Source organism: Brassica napus, chromosome A9 (genome assembly GCF_020379485.1).
Source record: "Brassica napus cultivar Da-Ae chromosome A9, Da-Ae, whole genome shotgun sequence".
Lineage (NCBI taxonomy): Eukaryota > Viridiplantae > Streptophyta > Magnoliopsida > Brassicales > Brassicaceae > Brassica > Brassica napus.
Genome location: NC_063442.1, coordinates 31034543 through 31052470, shown reverse-complemented (window position 1 = coordinate 31052470; position 17928 = coordinate 31034543). Strand labels below are relative to the sequence as shown.

General features: G+C 29.8%; 1 protein-coding gene and 1 long non-coding RNA gene across 3 annotated transcripts; one reads left to right on the top strand and one right to left on the bottom strand.

Moving 5' to 3' along the window:
• Positions 1-324: 324 nt before the first annotated feature.
• LOC125578388 lies at positions 325-2597 on the top strand. Its single transcript, XR_007316472.1, has 6 exons — positions 325-836; positions 1037-1309; positions 1391-1700; positions 1787-1867; positions 1943-2299; positions 2395-2597. It is a non-coding gene; the product is annotated as an uncharacterized LOC125578388 (long non-coding RNA).
• Positions 2598-7348: 4751 nt separating this feature from the next.
• LOC111213523 (homeobox protein knotted-1-like 6) lies at positions 7349-16922 on the bottom strand. Of its 2 annotated transcripts, none has more exons than XM_048740959.1 (5): positions 16298-16922; positions 15833-15958; positions 15606-15744; positions 7811-8046; positions 7349-7728 (listed from the first exon to the last, which is right to left on the bottom strand). In XM_048740959.1, the coding sequence occupies exons 1-5, from the start codon at positions 16619-16621 to the stop codon at positions 7570-7572; spliced, it is 984 nt and encodes a 327-aa protein (XP_048596916.1). In that variant the 5' UTR covers positions 16622-16922; the 3' UTR covers positions 7349-7569. The 2 variants fall into 2 exon arrangements, with proteins under 2 accessions (XP_048596916.1, XP_048596915.1); XM_048740958.1 differs by having other exon boundaries at positions 7811-8049; positions 16298-16910.
• Positions 16923-17928: the final 1006 nt, after the last annotated feature.

Genomic DNA, 17928 nt, shown 5'->3' with positions numbered 1-17928 from the left:
CCCCCCCCCCCCCCCCCTCCGATAACCATAATAACATGAAACCTATGAACAACCAAAGTTTATTATACTTATAATTTTAGTTTCAAGATTATTTTATAATTCACAACCCGCCCGTAGGGCGGGCCGATCCTAGTATCTTATACAATAAAGTTGACTTGCCTCTCTCCTCCTGCGTCCACGTCATCAAGGAAAGAGAGGCAAATTGTGACACGTCAGATTTCAATTTCCTTTAGTTTATGCTGCTTCACCGACCAGATTCTTTTCTCTACGGGATAATTATATATCCAGCCCATTTTCTGTTGGATGTGTAAATGTAGCTTTAGCCCACCCTCCTCTTTTGTTCTTATCGTGGGCTTTAACAAAAAATAATGACTTCCACACTTCAAGTTTGAGCCCATACTAAATAAACCTCATTGTTCAGTCATCATCTCCACATCCCTAATTTTTTTCCAGTGCAGAACGGCGAGGATTGTAACGGCTGTAAATCACTTCAAGAGGTCACTATTAACCTTGCCATTCATTCACAGTTAAAGCAAGAACACACTTCGTCTCATTTATTTCCCATCACCATCCTCTTCAGCTTCCTCGCAAACTCTCTAATATCTCAAACCTGTAAAAAGGGGTCTCGGCACCATGATTTTCACAGTTTCATCTCAATATAACACTCAACATACAGACACAGAACTTGAAGAACAATGGCGACTTCCCAGATATCGCTTTCCGAGCTGAAGGCCGGACGTGCAACTAAACCGCTTTCACACGCCTTCTCTGTTTTTAGGAAGCTCGGAATGTGAAGAAAAGTGGTCAAAGTCGACATGCGACTCTTGGATGATAAGGTATAATTTTCACTGATTATGTTTTGTTGTTAGTCATTTTTCCTTTCACAGATTCTTTTTTGTTTTGTTTTGTTTTGTTTTCTGTTCACCATTTTTAATTTCACAGCTTCTGTTCCGTGATTGTTAAGTCTCTCTCCGGTTTATTTTTCTGCTCCCATTGACAGTTATCATTTATACATTCATGTCTCCTCTTCCTACAGTAATCTCTCATCCAAGCATCTGTATCGGTCTATCTCCCGAACACATTCAGACAACTTCTTAGGGAGGGAGCTATGTATGAAGTGAGTGAGTTTGAAATGACCAGATGTAACAATCATTTCAAGTTTTGTGACTCCAACTTGGCCATCCAATTCAACAATTTCACTAAGTTCATCGAGGTGCATGCTGTCCCTAATCCTATCCCAACCGAGAAGATCAGGCTCCATAAATTTGAAGAACTTATGAATTTGGCAAATACAAATGTCCAATTGCCAGTACTTCTCTAATTTTTTTACAGAACCCATACTTGAGTTATATATTCGGACACCTGATACCAGCTTCCTTCGCTCTTTCAGAAATCATTGGTGAAGTAAGCAACATCAGGACAATATACAATGACAAGAGCCAGACTACACAACGTGTTATGGTCCACATCAAAATTGATAAGTAACTTCTCTCCACATAGAAATTTTTTTAAAATTCCCAAGTATCTTAATCTCAACTCTTACTAAAATTTAATTAAAATATATACTTTTGGTGCGCTACACAACTGTCTTTCTAAGCTTTTTGACAGCCTTGCTGAACTCCTCCACAACAGACTTGAAACTGGTGTCCGCCGGCCAACAGTGATGCTAGCTATCAGCATCAACCCAAAGTTAGTTGGAGGTAGGTGCTTTTTAAGATACAGTCAAACATATCAAATATTTAGGTTTCCCTAAAATGCCTCTAACTTTTTGAAACACTTAATGCAGGCCGTCTCTTCCTAAATTCAATTTTTGAATCACACTTCAACTTTGAAATGAGGTGGTAGCAAGTCAAACTTTATTCGTTGAGTAAGGCCCTCCATTGTAGTGCATAGGACAAACAATGTTCTTATATATGTCTCTAATGCTCTCCTGACATCCCAGTTACCAGGTTGTGTGCCACAACCGAAAATGACTCCACCAGTGTAACCAAATACGGTGGAGTCAAGAAGCTGGAGACTATTTCATTACCGGATTGGAACACCTACGTTTTAACCCTCCCCCCCCCCCCCCCCCCCCCCAGGTTTGTTTTCTGATTTTACACCTACTCAAGCTTCCTAATACTCAGGACATTAAACCCCATATAACTCACTTTAACACAGAATATTGAGTTCATATGCACTGCCAAACTGTGAACGGATGGTGCTACATCTCATCTGCTAAGTGTTCTAAAAAACTCCAGCGTGGTGTCTCCTTCACATGCACTACATGTTTTAACGCAAGTGCTGTTGGAGTTTTGAGGTTGTCTCCTAAATCTTATTTCTTTAGCATCCAAATTTTACATAAATTATTTGGTTATATTACTCGTCAATTTGTTAACATTCAAAGTTCGACAGAGATTACCACCAGGAAACCCATCAAAGAAAGCCCGCAAAGCTTAGTTTCCAGCACGGAGCACTCGATGCACTCGCAATATACTTTTCCAAATAAGGGTTAAGAGTCTATCATAGTTTAACATTTCTCTTCGTTTTGGATATGTTTCTTAGTAACATTTTTTTTTTATGATATATACGAAATGAAAATTTCCAGAAACTTTAAATAATGTCCACTCTAAAACTGTTATTAAGAAATTAAAGTCATTATAATATTTTCTTCATGGTTGGTTAAACAGATGATATCTAGCACATAATAACAACCGTGAAATAGCAAGGAACCATCTTTGATTATTAATAATGCACTGATACCAACACTAGAATGGGTAACTGAGAAATAAGTTAAGCCGCAATAGATAACGACTTCCAGAAACCAACACTCTCTGTATCCATTGCAGTGCCCCGCAATGTAAACACTTTTAATACCTGCTGCCTTGAACATGTTCTGCCACATTGGTGAAGACGAAAAGCAACCACCATGACATTCCGATGTTGCGGCAACGACTGTCAAAATAACGTTTTGTCATCAAATATATAATTCTCCTATTCCGTGCACCGTTTCCACGATCTTATGATTAGATGTCTTGCTTCCGGCAACGCCGAAACACACTACGTTAGAAGGATACAAGATTACTTCCATACCAATAACACAACCAACATACACAGACACAACTCACAAAAAGACATTATCCATACTAAATAAGCAACTTCAAAACAAAGTAATATACTACGGTCAGGCCGTCTCAAATTATATTACGGCCCTGTTCAATAAAATATTAACTATATATTTAATGATGTAATTAAATAATTTCAAAAGTTAATAGCTTTATCTATATATATTTAATGTTACTTTTCAAATTATAAACTATAAATTTAAGAGTATATTTAAAATTTTGAAATATTAAACCAAAGTTGTGTATTTATTTTTGAAAACTTCTTGATACTTTTTATTTTTATATTGGGATTCTGTTCGACCGTTCCACTACCACTACCACTACCACATGCTATTAGACAATCCTACTATGGTCGCTAACCACTATTAAATGGATCGAAAAAATATCATTCTCTTACAATATATTACCATCTTCATATTTTTGAACAAATTTTCTTTACTAAAACCACAAAATAAATTGTACATTTATTTAAAAATAAAATATACGAACCCGGCGCGTAGCGCCGGAAAACTACTAGTATAAAATAAAGTGGCATATGGTATTTGAGTAGTGTCGGCCGCTGATTAACGGATCATGTTTGTTTTTGTTTCAAATTACACGGATTGGGTCAAATATAGTTACAGTTTAGTTACTGGGCTGAGATTGTCCGAATAATAATTATGAGAACCAACTTGAAATTTAATCGGCCTAATAATAATAATTTGAGAGCCCAACTAATTTTAAACAAAAAATATGGCGAGTGAATCATGCCAGCAAAAGTTTCCAAATCCTTAGAGCTTAGAAGAGACCAGAGTAGTTAGTTTATTATTGTTATTTTTACTAGATTTTTTAACCGTGCTATGCGCGAATAAGATATTATATGTATTTTTCAATTCTAAAAAATAATCTCTTATATATATTAAAAGAAAAATATTATAACATTTTTTGTAACCACGTGACATCACCACAATCATTTTTAGAATCTTTAGAAAAATATGTTGGTCCATCAAAATAAATAATAAGCTTTTTATTAAACAAATCATAAATTGATTATTAATGTTCTTCATTGTTTCCTTAAATCAAAATAACAGAATTACCAAATGTGGCTAAAGTATATACGCCAATTAATGATTTTGAATAATAAATATTTGATAAAAATTAGTCTATTCTCTATCATTTTTAAATTTTAACATATTAAAATATATTAAACAACCACAGTAACTATATAGTAAAAATTTAGATTTTTCTGTATATATAATATTTTGAATTTTTAAAAACAAATATAAATGATTAAAGTTGTCAAAAATCTCACAATTGAATTTTTCACGGTTTAATTTTTTTTGTTATAACAAGATATAAATGATTACAAAATTATATAATAAGAAGTCTCATTTAATAAATATTAATATTGTTGAAAATAAATTATGTACCATATAAAAATACATATGAATTATAATTTCAAAATTTGCTTTGATTTTTTTGATAAAAATTTTGAACAAATATTGACAACTTAATATTTAGTTTTAAAATTTTTCATAATGTTTTTAAAATTATAAATGACTAAAACTATTAAACATCCCACAAAAAAAAATGTAATCTGTGATTCAAATTTTGTTACAAAAAATATAAATGATTATAAAATATTATTTAACAGATATCAATATTAAAACTTTACTATATATCTATGTTAATATAATTGAAACTTAATTTTATATCATATAAAATAGAAAAAGTGTTTGTTTGAATTAATAAAATTTATTTATGTGTTTGCACCATTTTAATCATATACGTAATATTTACTCAGTTTTTAGTTATCAATATATATGTATTATTCAATAATATGTAAAAAAACATATAATACATAAAATTAGTTTATATAATATTTATTCCGCGCAAGGCACATATCTTAATCTAGTGTATAATATTGTATTACATTACTTAAGGAATATAAAATAAGACTACATAACATAAATATATTTTAAATTTTTTTTGTGGAAATCATTATGTTGTTTGATTGTTGTACTTGATTCACATATTTGCATAGTTATTTGTGATGGATGAATAACTATATTTTCATTATCAGTAAATAATATATATTTATTATATAATATAAGAAAAATAAAATTATTTACTTTTAAAACAAACTTGTCTCATGTTAGGGACTCGGTTATAGACATATCATATTCGAATAAGACATTTTCGCAGTTCTCAATCTTCTTAACAGTCAAAAAACAAATCTGAATATCAAAACAATATCTCATACGATCTTTTTGTGAAATAACTTCTCTGAAGAAATTGAATTTAGGCATCAAAAAGGACTGGAAATGGATGTGCAGATGTGTTATCTAAGTCAGCTTTTCAAAATATTATTCTTAGTTCAAATATCATTTATGTCCATCTTATTTTTTTGTCCATCCTTTCTTAAACATCTTAAATAAATGATGCTAATTAATAATAAACTTTTAGCTGGCAAAAAAAAATCAAATTTGTTCAACTGATATATATATGTATTTCTCAATTCTAAAAAAATAATGTACAATATTTTATTACATTATTTAAAGAATATAAAATAAGACTACCTAACATAAATATATTTTTTAAATTTTCTTTGTGGAAATCATTATGTTGTTTGATTGTTGTACTTGATTCATATATTTGCATAGATATTTGTGATAAATGAATAACTATATTTTTATTATCAGTAAATAATATATATTTATTATATAATATAAGAAAAATGAAATTATTTACTTTTTAAACAAATTTGTCTCATGTTGGGGATTCAGTTATAGACATATAAAATTCGAAGGATACACTTTATTGTTATTAATCTTCTTAACAGTTAAGAAACAAATCTAAATATCAAAACAATATCTCATACGATCTCTCTTTGGAATAACTGCTTTGAAGAAATTGAATTTAAGCATCAAAAAGGACTAGAAATGATGTGCACATGTGTTATCTAAGTGAGCTTTACAAAGTACTACTATTCATAATTCATATATCATTTAAGTCAATCATTTCTTAAACATTTTGAAATAACTGATGCTAATTAATAATAAACTTTTGCCTGGCAAAAAAAAATCAAATTTGTCTAATTATCGCTAATAATTTATTAATATTGTCTAAGAAACTTTCAATTGATATCATAGTTTAATTTTTATTAGTTTTTTTTGTTAATTTTAGAGCTTTTTGTATATAAGATTTTTTTCCATATTAAGCTTATATTTCTTCACATAATATATATATATATCATAAAAATTACCATCAAATCAGTTTTACTTATTTATTATTTTTTTTAATGAAAATACACTTTTTAAATAATTTAATTTAAAATAAAATTATATATTAATTTGTTGTATTCTAACAATTTGATTGATTTAATTAATTTTCTTTGGTGGATAACTTAAAAAGTTTTCATATGAATCGAAGAAAGCAAGCTTATATTGTTATATTATATTTATTTGTGTATATAGAATCTATATGTAATGTTAGTGTAATAAAGAAAGAACATTATTTTTTGTAACTTCAAAAAGATACATTATTACAATTTAATTATTTAAAATTGAATAAAATGGTAATTAAATAAATCTAATTTCTTTTTTATCTTGTTTAGTTGGATTCTCATGATAAGAAATCGATAGGTTAAACAAATGTTTCAAAATTTGTTGTGTTATTGTTTTGTCTATAAATTACAAAATTTATTGAATTGATATATTTAATTATTGCATCCTTAAATAATATTTTATTAAGACATTAGAGAATTATGTTTTGAGTTGTTTTGTCAAAATTATACAAAAATCTATGTTTTTTCATATTTGTCACGAAAATTTATATGTTAAACTTACTTTTACAAAATTCTTAACTTTGTCACGAAAAAAAAATTTATGCTTTTTCATATTTGTCAATGTTTTCACATTTTCAAAAAATATATTAGCTTAGTCACTTACTTATTTTTTCTTACAAAACAAAGTATTGAAGTCTTGAAAATTGAATCCATATTATTGTAAATGTACATAAAAGTTTGTGATTACATATTTAGTGATTCTTGTATGTGTCCAAGAAAGTTTTAATGGCTTAGTGGTATATGTCATATATTTATGTCAGACTAATTCGGGTTCGATCTTTTCTTTTGCATTGTTTTTTCTTTTTTTACGAAAAAATAAATGAGATGACTTAACAACTTCGGACTCTTTGATTGGACGATTTTTTGTGTCTACGTCAACACTTTAAAATGAAATTATATTCTCTTTTTTAGTATAGTATAGATTATAAATATAACCCTTTTATTCACCGATAATAATAGTTACAAAGCATTGATGGGCTTGTCCCTTTGTCCTTTCCTACATGTGACCGAGTAAATAAACCATTCATGTACCCATTTTTTTTCTTTTGTCGGCATAGCAAAGCAGAATTTTTACGAAGGAAACATGTCAATAACACCTCCATTTCTTTCTTTTTAATCCAACGTTAAATACCATAACTTTCATTCCTCGGTAAAGAATGATCCACTAGAGTCGTCCATCATCGCAAAAGGCATATTCTCTGACGGTTTCCAATGACGTTTTCTTTGGTTTATAAACCAATTGTTGATCTGTTTCTGGTCTAAACCCGTTGCATCAGCTAAAGCTATCTTATCCCCTTCCTGTACACATTCACATGATATTCTATCACCACCACTAATTAAATATATAATTGTAATTATGGTTAGTGTGTTTTTGGCTTACAGTAGGGTATGGCCACTTATAATGAACATTCCACCAATCAAGAAGAGCTTGTCTTGCTTCTTTTGGTAGCTTTCCTTTCTTTTTCTTCTTTGAAAACTCCAGCTTTAAAGAACTTATACGGCTCCCGAATTTACGCAGCAGTCTGTCCTTGAGATCACGATCTTCGCATATTTGTTTCCCGTCCTGTAATATCTCATCGCCTCCATTCAGTTCCTCGTCGGATGAAACTGCACCATCTTCTGCACATGCAAAATTGACAGTCAAATCAGTAGCTTTTATGCCGTTAGAATGAAGTGAAACATATATAATATCACATGCACGTCGATATTAATGGTTAGAGAAAGTTAGTAGAAAACAGAAGGAAAACCATGAACATGGAATCAAATAAATAATAACTCTATAGTTAGAGAGCTGGCTTGTCGGCTAAAACGGCTAAATGGCTCAATAAGAAGAGAGGGCAAAACTGGAAAAGAAGAGAGAATTTCGAGGGTGCACACGATTGTTGAGTGCAGCATTCAAAACAAAACCGCCGCAGTGAATAGTTAACTCCATTGTCATTGTGTCAGTAGAGAGGACTAATAGTCTTGTCTCCATGAGGACACATCCCCCACACTTGCCCTACTTTATCATCCAATTCAAAGATGACACGTGTAAATACTTAATACATGTTCTGTGAACCCCCTGAATTTACGCTTCACCTCACATTTATGTTCTTCTCTTCACACAACACCCCAACACCCAAACTTCATTTTCACTTTTTTTCTCACTCTCTCCCTTTTTAATAAGTTAGTAGAACATTTTATATTTACATGCCCCAACGACTACTGACCCACTTACCCAGGGAGCTTCCTGACATCAAACTCCACCCCAAAAGATGATTCAAGAAACATTACCTGATTTCATAATAGTTTTGACTGTGTGACAGAACAGTTGCGTCCGAGAAAGCAACCGTAGTTACTACTGAATTAAAAGAGTTCACTTTCAGTCAGTCATGCACTAACAAAATAGTGGACTAACCTAATACTATTACATACACACAATATTAGAGAAATTATATATTAAAACAAGTAATCCTCAAAAGATGAGCATTCTGCTTGTAACCCTCAACTAAGATTAATATCCAAGTTTGCGCATAGAAAATAAGTAAAAGATTTAATAATTGAACTGAAACATTACAGTCCAAAAATATTTTCCAAAGAAGGGTAAGGCATGCACTAGGTTATACCACATAACTAGTTGAAAGTAAACTGTAACATACCCTACGAAGTCATCTAATGAAATTACTATAGAGATATAACCCAAAAAGTCAAGAATTACACAGAGGACCGGTCATGTCATATTATATACACAATACTATCAGAGAGAAACCATTGAAAGCGAAGCCTTAAGGCTCATATTACATACACGTAACACATACATGTGGATGAGGTTAATAGTTAAATGACAGAAAGCTAGTTTGGAATTACATTATTACATTTTCAGCTATGCATTAACTGCTTGAAAAAATAGGGTTTGACCAAAGAAGGGGTAACATGCAAATAAGTAGACACGTGCAAGTAGCGTGCCTCAGAGAGACATAATACGACCCACCAAGGGAACAACGCAACCACAGGAAATGACGACCACTACTTACTATATGCAAAAGAGTTGAGAAAGATAGAGAAGCATAGTCACATTCTTATAGATGATTTGATTGGGGGTGTAGAGAACCCTATGTCTCCTTTTTCTACTTTAGTAAATTTTTAACCAAATCAAAAACAAAATCTTATGAAAGAAAGGTAAGGTGGGGTCAATGGTGGGAGATCACTAGCGGAATACACGGGAGTCCATGTGACTCTGAACCTTTAACTTTAAAGCTTATCATGCAGTATGCTCCTCTTTTCTGATCATTGCAATATTCTACTCTTCTATATCATATATGCAAAACATCTACGATGTTGCATGCAACATTAGTAATGATACCTATCCAAATATAAGAGAAATATCGACTCCAATAAAGTCAATAGGACACCATCCTCTCCCATCAAGCTAAACCATCACTATATTAGCTATAAAAAAAGAATGTGAAGCTTTGTTTCCGCTAGTCCAGAGACAACATGAAGACAACATGAACATATAGCCTAAAAGTTTGTACTAGTTGTGTAACCACACCAGCTCAAAATCGCTTAGTCCAAAAGCGGAGAAATAATAATCTAATTTAAATTAACTTCCGGGAACTGAGTGGTTGTATTACTAAACTAGATTAACATGAGAGAAACCAAACCAAATCTTTTTTATTAGTTTGTGAACCATTCAGGTGCCACAAAACGGGGTTTTTCAAGAAGAAAGAAAAAAGAAGGTTAAAGCTCACAACTAATTAAAAAAAAAAGAGAGATCAGATCGTCGAAAAGGCACGATGTACTTTGAACCATTTTAAAAATAATTAATCACCAACATTCGCCCACCATTGAAAACCTGCAGTGATCTATTTATCAACCTTTTCCAGATGATTCTCTACGCAATCTCTGATTAATTAATAAAAATACGTTGAAATGTTAAGTATCAGCAGCTTTTTCCACAATAAACAATAAAACCCAAGTACAAGTTAAGTTGCATTAGAGATCTACCACATAAGGAAAACCCTGCAAAGCTGGAAAAGTCCACCGCTTGATTTCTTTACAGCTAGTTCGTTCAGGTGGAGTTTCAAACTAAGGGTTCGAATGGTGACGGCGGTTTTGATAATATAAGCGGTGCGGAATTGAAGTGCGGTACGGTCCAACTGCGGTTCATGCGGTTTGCGGGACAAGTGCGGATTTGATAAAAAAAATAGTGCGGATTTGATAAAAAAAGTAATGCGGTTTTGATATAAAAAAAGTATTGCGATTTTGATAGAAAAATAATACATTAGTTTTAAACATTGTCACTAGTTTTATTGAGTTTGACCAGATTTTAACAATTTTTAGGGTTTATCCAAAAATGGTTTTTAACATAAAATTGAATTTTAAAATTGTTTATAAATAATTATTTATAATTTTTATAGTTATTTTTAATTACCTTTATTTTATTAGTTTAAATAAATTATTTTTGCAAAACTATACACAAAAAACTTAAATTTGTATGTTAAATATGTTTATTTTATAGATTGAAATTAAAACACTTATTGACATGATTTCTTAACAAAAAAAGAGTTAGTGAATAAAATAAAAGGGTAAATTAGTTGTTAGAAGAGCTTTTATTAATATGCACAACACATCACGTAACATGACATATTTATCTCATACTCATGTTTAATTTTAAAAATATTTTTTGTTCAAAAAATCACTGTGTAGTGCGTTTTTTAGTTGTCCCGCTACTATTTTGGTGCTGGCACCATTGAACTGCGTTTTTTTACATTTATGCATGTTTTGGTGTCTTGAAAATCGTGTGCGTATTTCAATTGCGTTTTTTTCAAAAACGCATTTTTCTAGTTTATCACTCTGATTGGTGACATTTGTGGAAACTAGTCAAATCAATACAAAAACGTCCCGCACTTAGTGTCTCCATTCTCAACCTAAGTTTTCTGATTAAAAAAAAAGATATCTAATACACTATCAGTAATTCCACTAATGGATCAGTTAATTTGTTAATGGCCACAAAAACGTATTCTGCCATAACTAAGAACCGCAAAAACACATCAAGCAAACGCACAACAAAAATGCACTTCTCTAAAGCGTTTCATTCGTATATTAACATAAACCTAAAACCCATTGAACTGAGCAACTTAGTCACATGTTAGTAGTATAAGTCCAACAAGACGCCAAACCCACGACATGCAGATAAGACCAGACACTTGGCAATGTCACCACTTCCGATGATAAACAAAAATCTACATGGCGTTTTTGGAATTTGAACTAGACAGAGTCAATGGTATATCAAGGAGTTTCTTGAGAAAAAACAACAAAAGAAAAATAACAAATAACAAATAAGAGAGAGAAGGAGAGCGATAGGAGAAACTCTTTTAGCAAGTGTCAAACATTTAAGAAGATTGGTAAATATCTCTATACTAGGGGTTAAGAGTGTGCGGAATAAATATTATATATATATATATATATATATATTATTTTTAAGTATTATATATTTTTTGCATATTATGAAATAATAAATATATATTGAATAATTAAAAATTTAGTAACTATTACCTATATAATTAAATTAGTATAAATACTTAAATAAATTTTATTTATCCAGAGAAACACTTTTTTCTATTTTATATGTTATAAAATTAAGTTTAAATGATATTAACATAGATATATTGCACATTTTTAATATTGACATCTGTTAAAAAATATTTTATACACATATTATTTTTTATCATTTGTATTTCTTTATAAAAAAAATTTAAGTCAATGATAACAATAAAAATTTATGGGATGTTTAATAGTTTTAGTAATTTATAATTTTAAAAACATTCAATGCAAAGTTTAAAAGCTAAATTTAAGTTGTCAATAATTGTTTAAAATGTTTATCAATAAATTTCAAATCAAATTCGAAATTAAAATACTTATGTATTTTATATGGTATATATTATTTATTTTTAAAAAATCTTAATATGCATATATATAATATTTATTAAATGAGACTTCCTACTTATGTAATTTCGTAATTATTTGTATCTTGTTATAACATAAATTTTAAACCATGGATCAAAAAAATTTTAGTGTGAGATTTTTAACAACTTTAGTCATTTATATTCGTTTTATTAAAATTCAAAATATAACATATACGAAAAAATCTAATTTTTTATTGTATAGTTAATGTGGATGTTTAATTTATTTTAAAATGAATAAAAAATGATAGAGAATAGACTGATTTTTATCAAATCTTTATTATTAAAAATCATTAATTGTCATATACACTTTAGTCACATTAGGTAATTATGTGATTTATATTTAAGGAAACAATGAAGAACATTTATGATTAATTTTAGTTAGTTTAATAAAAAACTTATTATATATTTATATGGACCAACATATTTTTCTAAGGATTCTAAAAATAATTATGGTGATGACATGTGGCTACAAAAATATATTGTAATATTTCTCTTTTAATATATAGGAGATTATTATTTGAGAAGTAATTTTGTTTATTCGATAAATCATTAGTCCAATTAATAATGTTACAAAAAGTTATTTAAATATATATGGTACGAGTTTAGAATAAATCATTAGTCCAATCAATATTATTATTAAAAAATAAATATAAATATATATATATATATATATTTTTTTTTGCCATAAAATTTAACATATTTATCTATCTATATTATTATTTGATAAGTGATTTTTTTACAAATGGTTAAAATCGTTGTTACCATTAATAAATAATTATATTTTAATTAATTAATCAGTATATATAATATTTATCATATCAATCGGTTATAAAAATACTATTTTGTTTTAAAATCTTAATAATGGTTATTTTAACAATGAAATTCATTACGATGATAACTTCGAGTACTCAATTTATAAGAATTTAAAATCAGGATTATTTCCACAAGTTTTCCGTTTATAACCCTGATCACGTTACTCGGATTGAAACGAGACTACTGTAAATGATTATTATAAATTTAATCATATACTACCTTAATAAATAATTGAGTGCATTAAATATATAACTAACCATAAATCCATTATAACAATATAATTATTATTACCTAAATTCATAAATAAAAAAATTACGAAATAGTAAAACAAATCTGTAAAATAAATTTATGAAATAGTAAAATAAATGTGCTGGTTTTAAAGAGAATATTTGCCTTCTAAATGTGCTGGTTTTATCTGCATGTTTTAAAGAGAATATTTATGATAAAATAAATGTGCTGGTTTTAAAGAGAATATTACCTATTAGTTTTGTGTTTTCAAATTATTTTTTTGTTGTTTTATTCATGTTGCTGGTTTTAAAGAGAATATTTGCCTTCTTACTTTACTTCATTGAGTGAGATTATTAACATGTAGTTACATTCTTATGGTTTTTTAGATTCCAATGATGTTTAAATGATACAAAAAGAAGAACAAAAAATTAGAGAAAATGATTCAAACATAAATTAATAATGTATAAACTAATAAATATACAAAAGATATATAAAAAAATTTAGTGAAAATATATCAAATTAGTTTTTAATCCAACAAAAAATAAAAATATTCATACAATACATTTAAACCAAAATAGTAAATAATATATAAACGACAAAATAAAAATTAACTAAAATTATTAAAGCATGAAAAACTAGGATAAACTATTAAATAACATAAAAATACATTGAAAAATAATAAATATAATATAAGTAAAGGCTAAGAAAATACAAAGGTAATGTTATTCAATTTATTGTTTTTGTTTTTTTATCTCATGATTTTAAAAATCTAAATTGTTGATAATATATATGTTTATTTACTTTTGTTATTTATTGATATTTTATGAATTGTGACTGTTTATAATGATTTTAATACCACTCGAATTCAGTTCAATCGCAAGTATAATAAGTATTTTATTACAAATCGAAGGTTTTTAATTTTTTATTACTATAAAAATATTTTAATTTAAATCTACATCGCAAAAAATATGAAATAAAAATATAATCTAAAACATTGATGACCAATATGAATATTAAAGTTATATAATTCAGAATATTAATTTAAAATATATCAAATTTAATAATTTGAAATTTATATATAAATAAATATCAAAAGTAAAATTTATTAAGTGTATATTAGTCCGCACAAAGAGCTAATCATCATCTAGTATATATATACTCGTGTTGAGAAACCTAAGGAGTCTCTCAACCAATGCGAATGGCCTAAAGTTCTCCAGTCCAGTGTATTCATTAAAAACAGTAGGAGTTTGTGTGGTGTGTTTAAAAAAAAAAAAAGTAGGAGTTGTGTGGTAAATGTTTTTCCTTCTGAAGACAAATAAATATGGTGAAAACATTGTTATCCTTATACTCAGGGCCTACTTCTACTAATTCAAAAGTTATTTGTGACTGTGAGTGATCATAAAAAGTGTTTTTATTGCTAATAAAATAGTTGGTTATCCAGTAAGAGAAAAATACAGTAAACAAAGTTTTAATCATAATCTAAACGAGAGGTTAAGCAAAATAAGATCGTGAAAATCAACAAAAAAATATTGGTAACTAAAAGGTCATGACTAGGTTTTCTGTCGATGGGTTTTCACGGGAAAAGCAACTAGTTGGAAAAAAATATACCAAAATTTCAGTACGCAACAAGACTCTGAAACGTCAAAATCAGAATCTCTACCGCAAAAGTTTAAGATCATTTTTCTTTCTGACATGGAAAGAAAAGAAAAAAGGGTATGAAGTTTTAAAAATGTATGATTTCAACAAAGATGAACAAGAAATAAAAGAGTTAGAAAGCCCACCTCATGGCTACACATTAAATTAAAACTGAGATAATTGCCTCCAATGCAATTAGACACTAAACCACGAACTAAGAAGCAGTCCAAAGACACAAACACACAAAACATAAAGGAAAGTGGCGGTGGAGATAAAAGATGTGACTCAGCTACTCAAAAATCTCCTACAAAACTTAGGGTTTTATTTTATTTTCTATTTTGTACTCTCACTGGAAGACCTAGGGTTCTTGAAATCATTAAGCTCCCAATCATATGAATCAAAATTATGGAAACCAATTATATATCCTTCTTGGTTAGTGAGGTAAATTAGTGTAACGAGTATATCCCGGAAAGCAGTATAAATCTCACACAAAACAGAAACAGCACTGAGAGATAATTAACCAAATAAAAAAACTGAACCAGAGAGACATACCCGAAAGTCCTCTGTCAGACTCAACACCAGTGCATAGGTTCCGAAGCTGCATCTCGATTTTGTTCAAGAAGGTCGTAGCCTCATCAAACGGCCTTGCGAGATCCGACTTGTATTTCACCAATATATCGCAATACGTTTCCTGGAATCACACCAACCCATAGATTTATCTAAGTAAAAAAACAAATCCAAAAAAAAATATCGAGAGGGAGTGTGAGAGAGATAGAGACCATGAATTCATCAAGCTCAGGATCAGCTCCGAAGGAAGAAGACAACGGGACAACGTTTTGCTTATGCACATGGCTCTCCCGTTGAATCTCCTCCAGTAGACACGCTATCTCCGGCGGCGCTCCGACCTGCTTACAGTTGTAAAAAAATAAAGAATATTATTACCAAACATATAGTTTTTGTTTCTCCTTTGTCTTAACCATAAAATTATAAGAAAACAATTGATAACGATAAAAACAGTTTTGAATCCTCTCAATCTTAAACGTGATTTTTTTTCTCGATGAAAGAAAGAAGCAGCCTAGAATTCTGAAGTGATGCATTCAAGAACGATGAAGATGCTCAAAGTTCTTGAAGAGGTAATAAAACTACAAAAGTCATCCTTATGAGCACAAAAAAAAAAATCAAAAGACAAAACATACAGAACGCAAAATCGAGTGAACAGTGACCTAGCGAGCAATAAAAATCACCTTCTGGCAATCGATGTAAGCCTGGAGTAACCGAGGATACAAAGGATGACAAGCGATCTTCCCCTTGATGACACCGAGAGAGACTTTGTCATCGTTTCTTGGAATCTCAGGAGCGATCGACGCAGCCTCAGACGACAAAGCGGAGGCGGCTGCTGAGAGTAGCTCGTCGGATCCGAATACATCAGAGACACGATTGTCTCCAGCGGAGGAGCAAAGCAAGGTTTGGTAATCAGAAGGAAACATGAGATTATCAGGAGACATCATAAGCACCGCCTTATCTGAGTAATCACCGTCGGTTGGATGAAAACCGTACATTCCATCCATCGCCGGTACGAACTAACGTCTTCTTTCGAGGTTCTTTTCTCTGTAGAACAACGAAATAATCGATGAAGAACTGTATGAAACCTTTGGTTTAGCAAAACTTTGCGATTTTAGTACAATAATATATCGATGGTAGTGTTGTTTCTGTGTAGGGAAGAGAGAGAGAAAGAGGGTGAAGGATTGGAGGCAGGGATCATAGTTTCTTTTGGCAAAAACAAATAAACAAATAAATAAAAGGTAATGAAAAAATAATGAAACTGTAAATTACGAGAAAGGACAATAAGCAGCTAGCTATAGGGCTCAAGCTTGAGGCTTCTTCATCTATAGCTTGAGAACTGAGATAAGAGCATCTGCATTAGTGAACTCCATGGGGAGTTCACACAGTTTTCGAAAAAAAAAAATATTAAAATAAACAAAAGCAATGAACCACTCTCTTAGAAGTTCACTGCACTGAATCCGGATCATCACTGTAGCGCGGGCCCCACGACACATGGCGGCCCGCGATTGGTCCGGTTATAATTTTTTTTTTTTTTTTTTTTTTAAAAACAAAAATCAAACAGAAAAAAAATAATAATAAAAAAATGCTTTATGAACCCCTTCCAAGGGGTTCACTAATGCTGATGCTCTAAGGCCTTCCCAACTTATCTGTTAATTTTTGTACATAAGGTTACGAATTGTGCCATGCCATCATTTGCACCATGAGGAAATTTGAACATGTTTTGGTTTTCAATTGAAAGTGAGAATGTTGGTACTCCCTTCGTTCCTAAATGTAAAACGTTGTAACTTTTAAGTAAAACACGGTTATTATAAAATATATTATTAAAATTATAAAATTAAAAACAACTAAACCAATTACAAAATATAACTATTAAATTTGATTGGTTATACAATTTTTGATAAAATTAAAATTATCTCGAAATATGAAAACATCTTACATATTAGAACATCAAAATTCTTCTAAACATATTATATTTAAACACGAAGGAAGTATTTTTAGCTATTTGTCAACGGTTAGAAAAAAGTCAACATAAACAGTATAAGCCAAATCAATTGATATGTTGTAATGATTTAGTATGTGGTTAAGTCTTGGTTTAATTGTAAAATCTGGATTTATGAGCCATATGGCCATATATGTAAAGATGATTTTAAAAATTTGTTTTTCTGAATTATATATGCATTTTTATTTGTCCATCACTTTTTATCAAGAAATATTAGAAGGAGATGAAAAAATTTTACATATAATTATCAACAGTAATTTTAGAACGGGAGAAAGTAAATGTGAGGACATTTATCTAGACCAGAAAAATTGA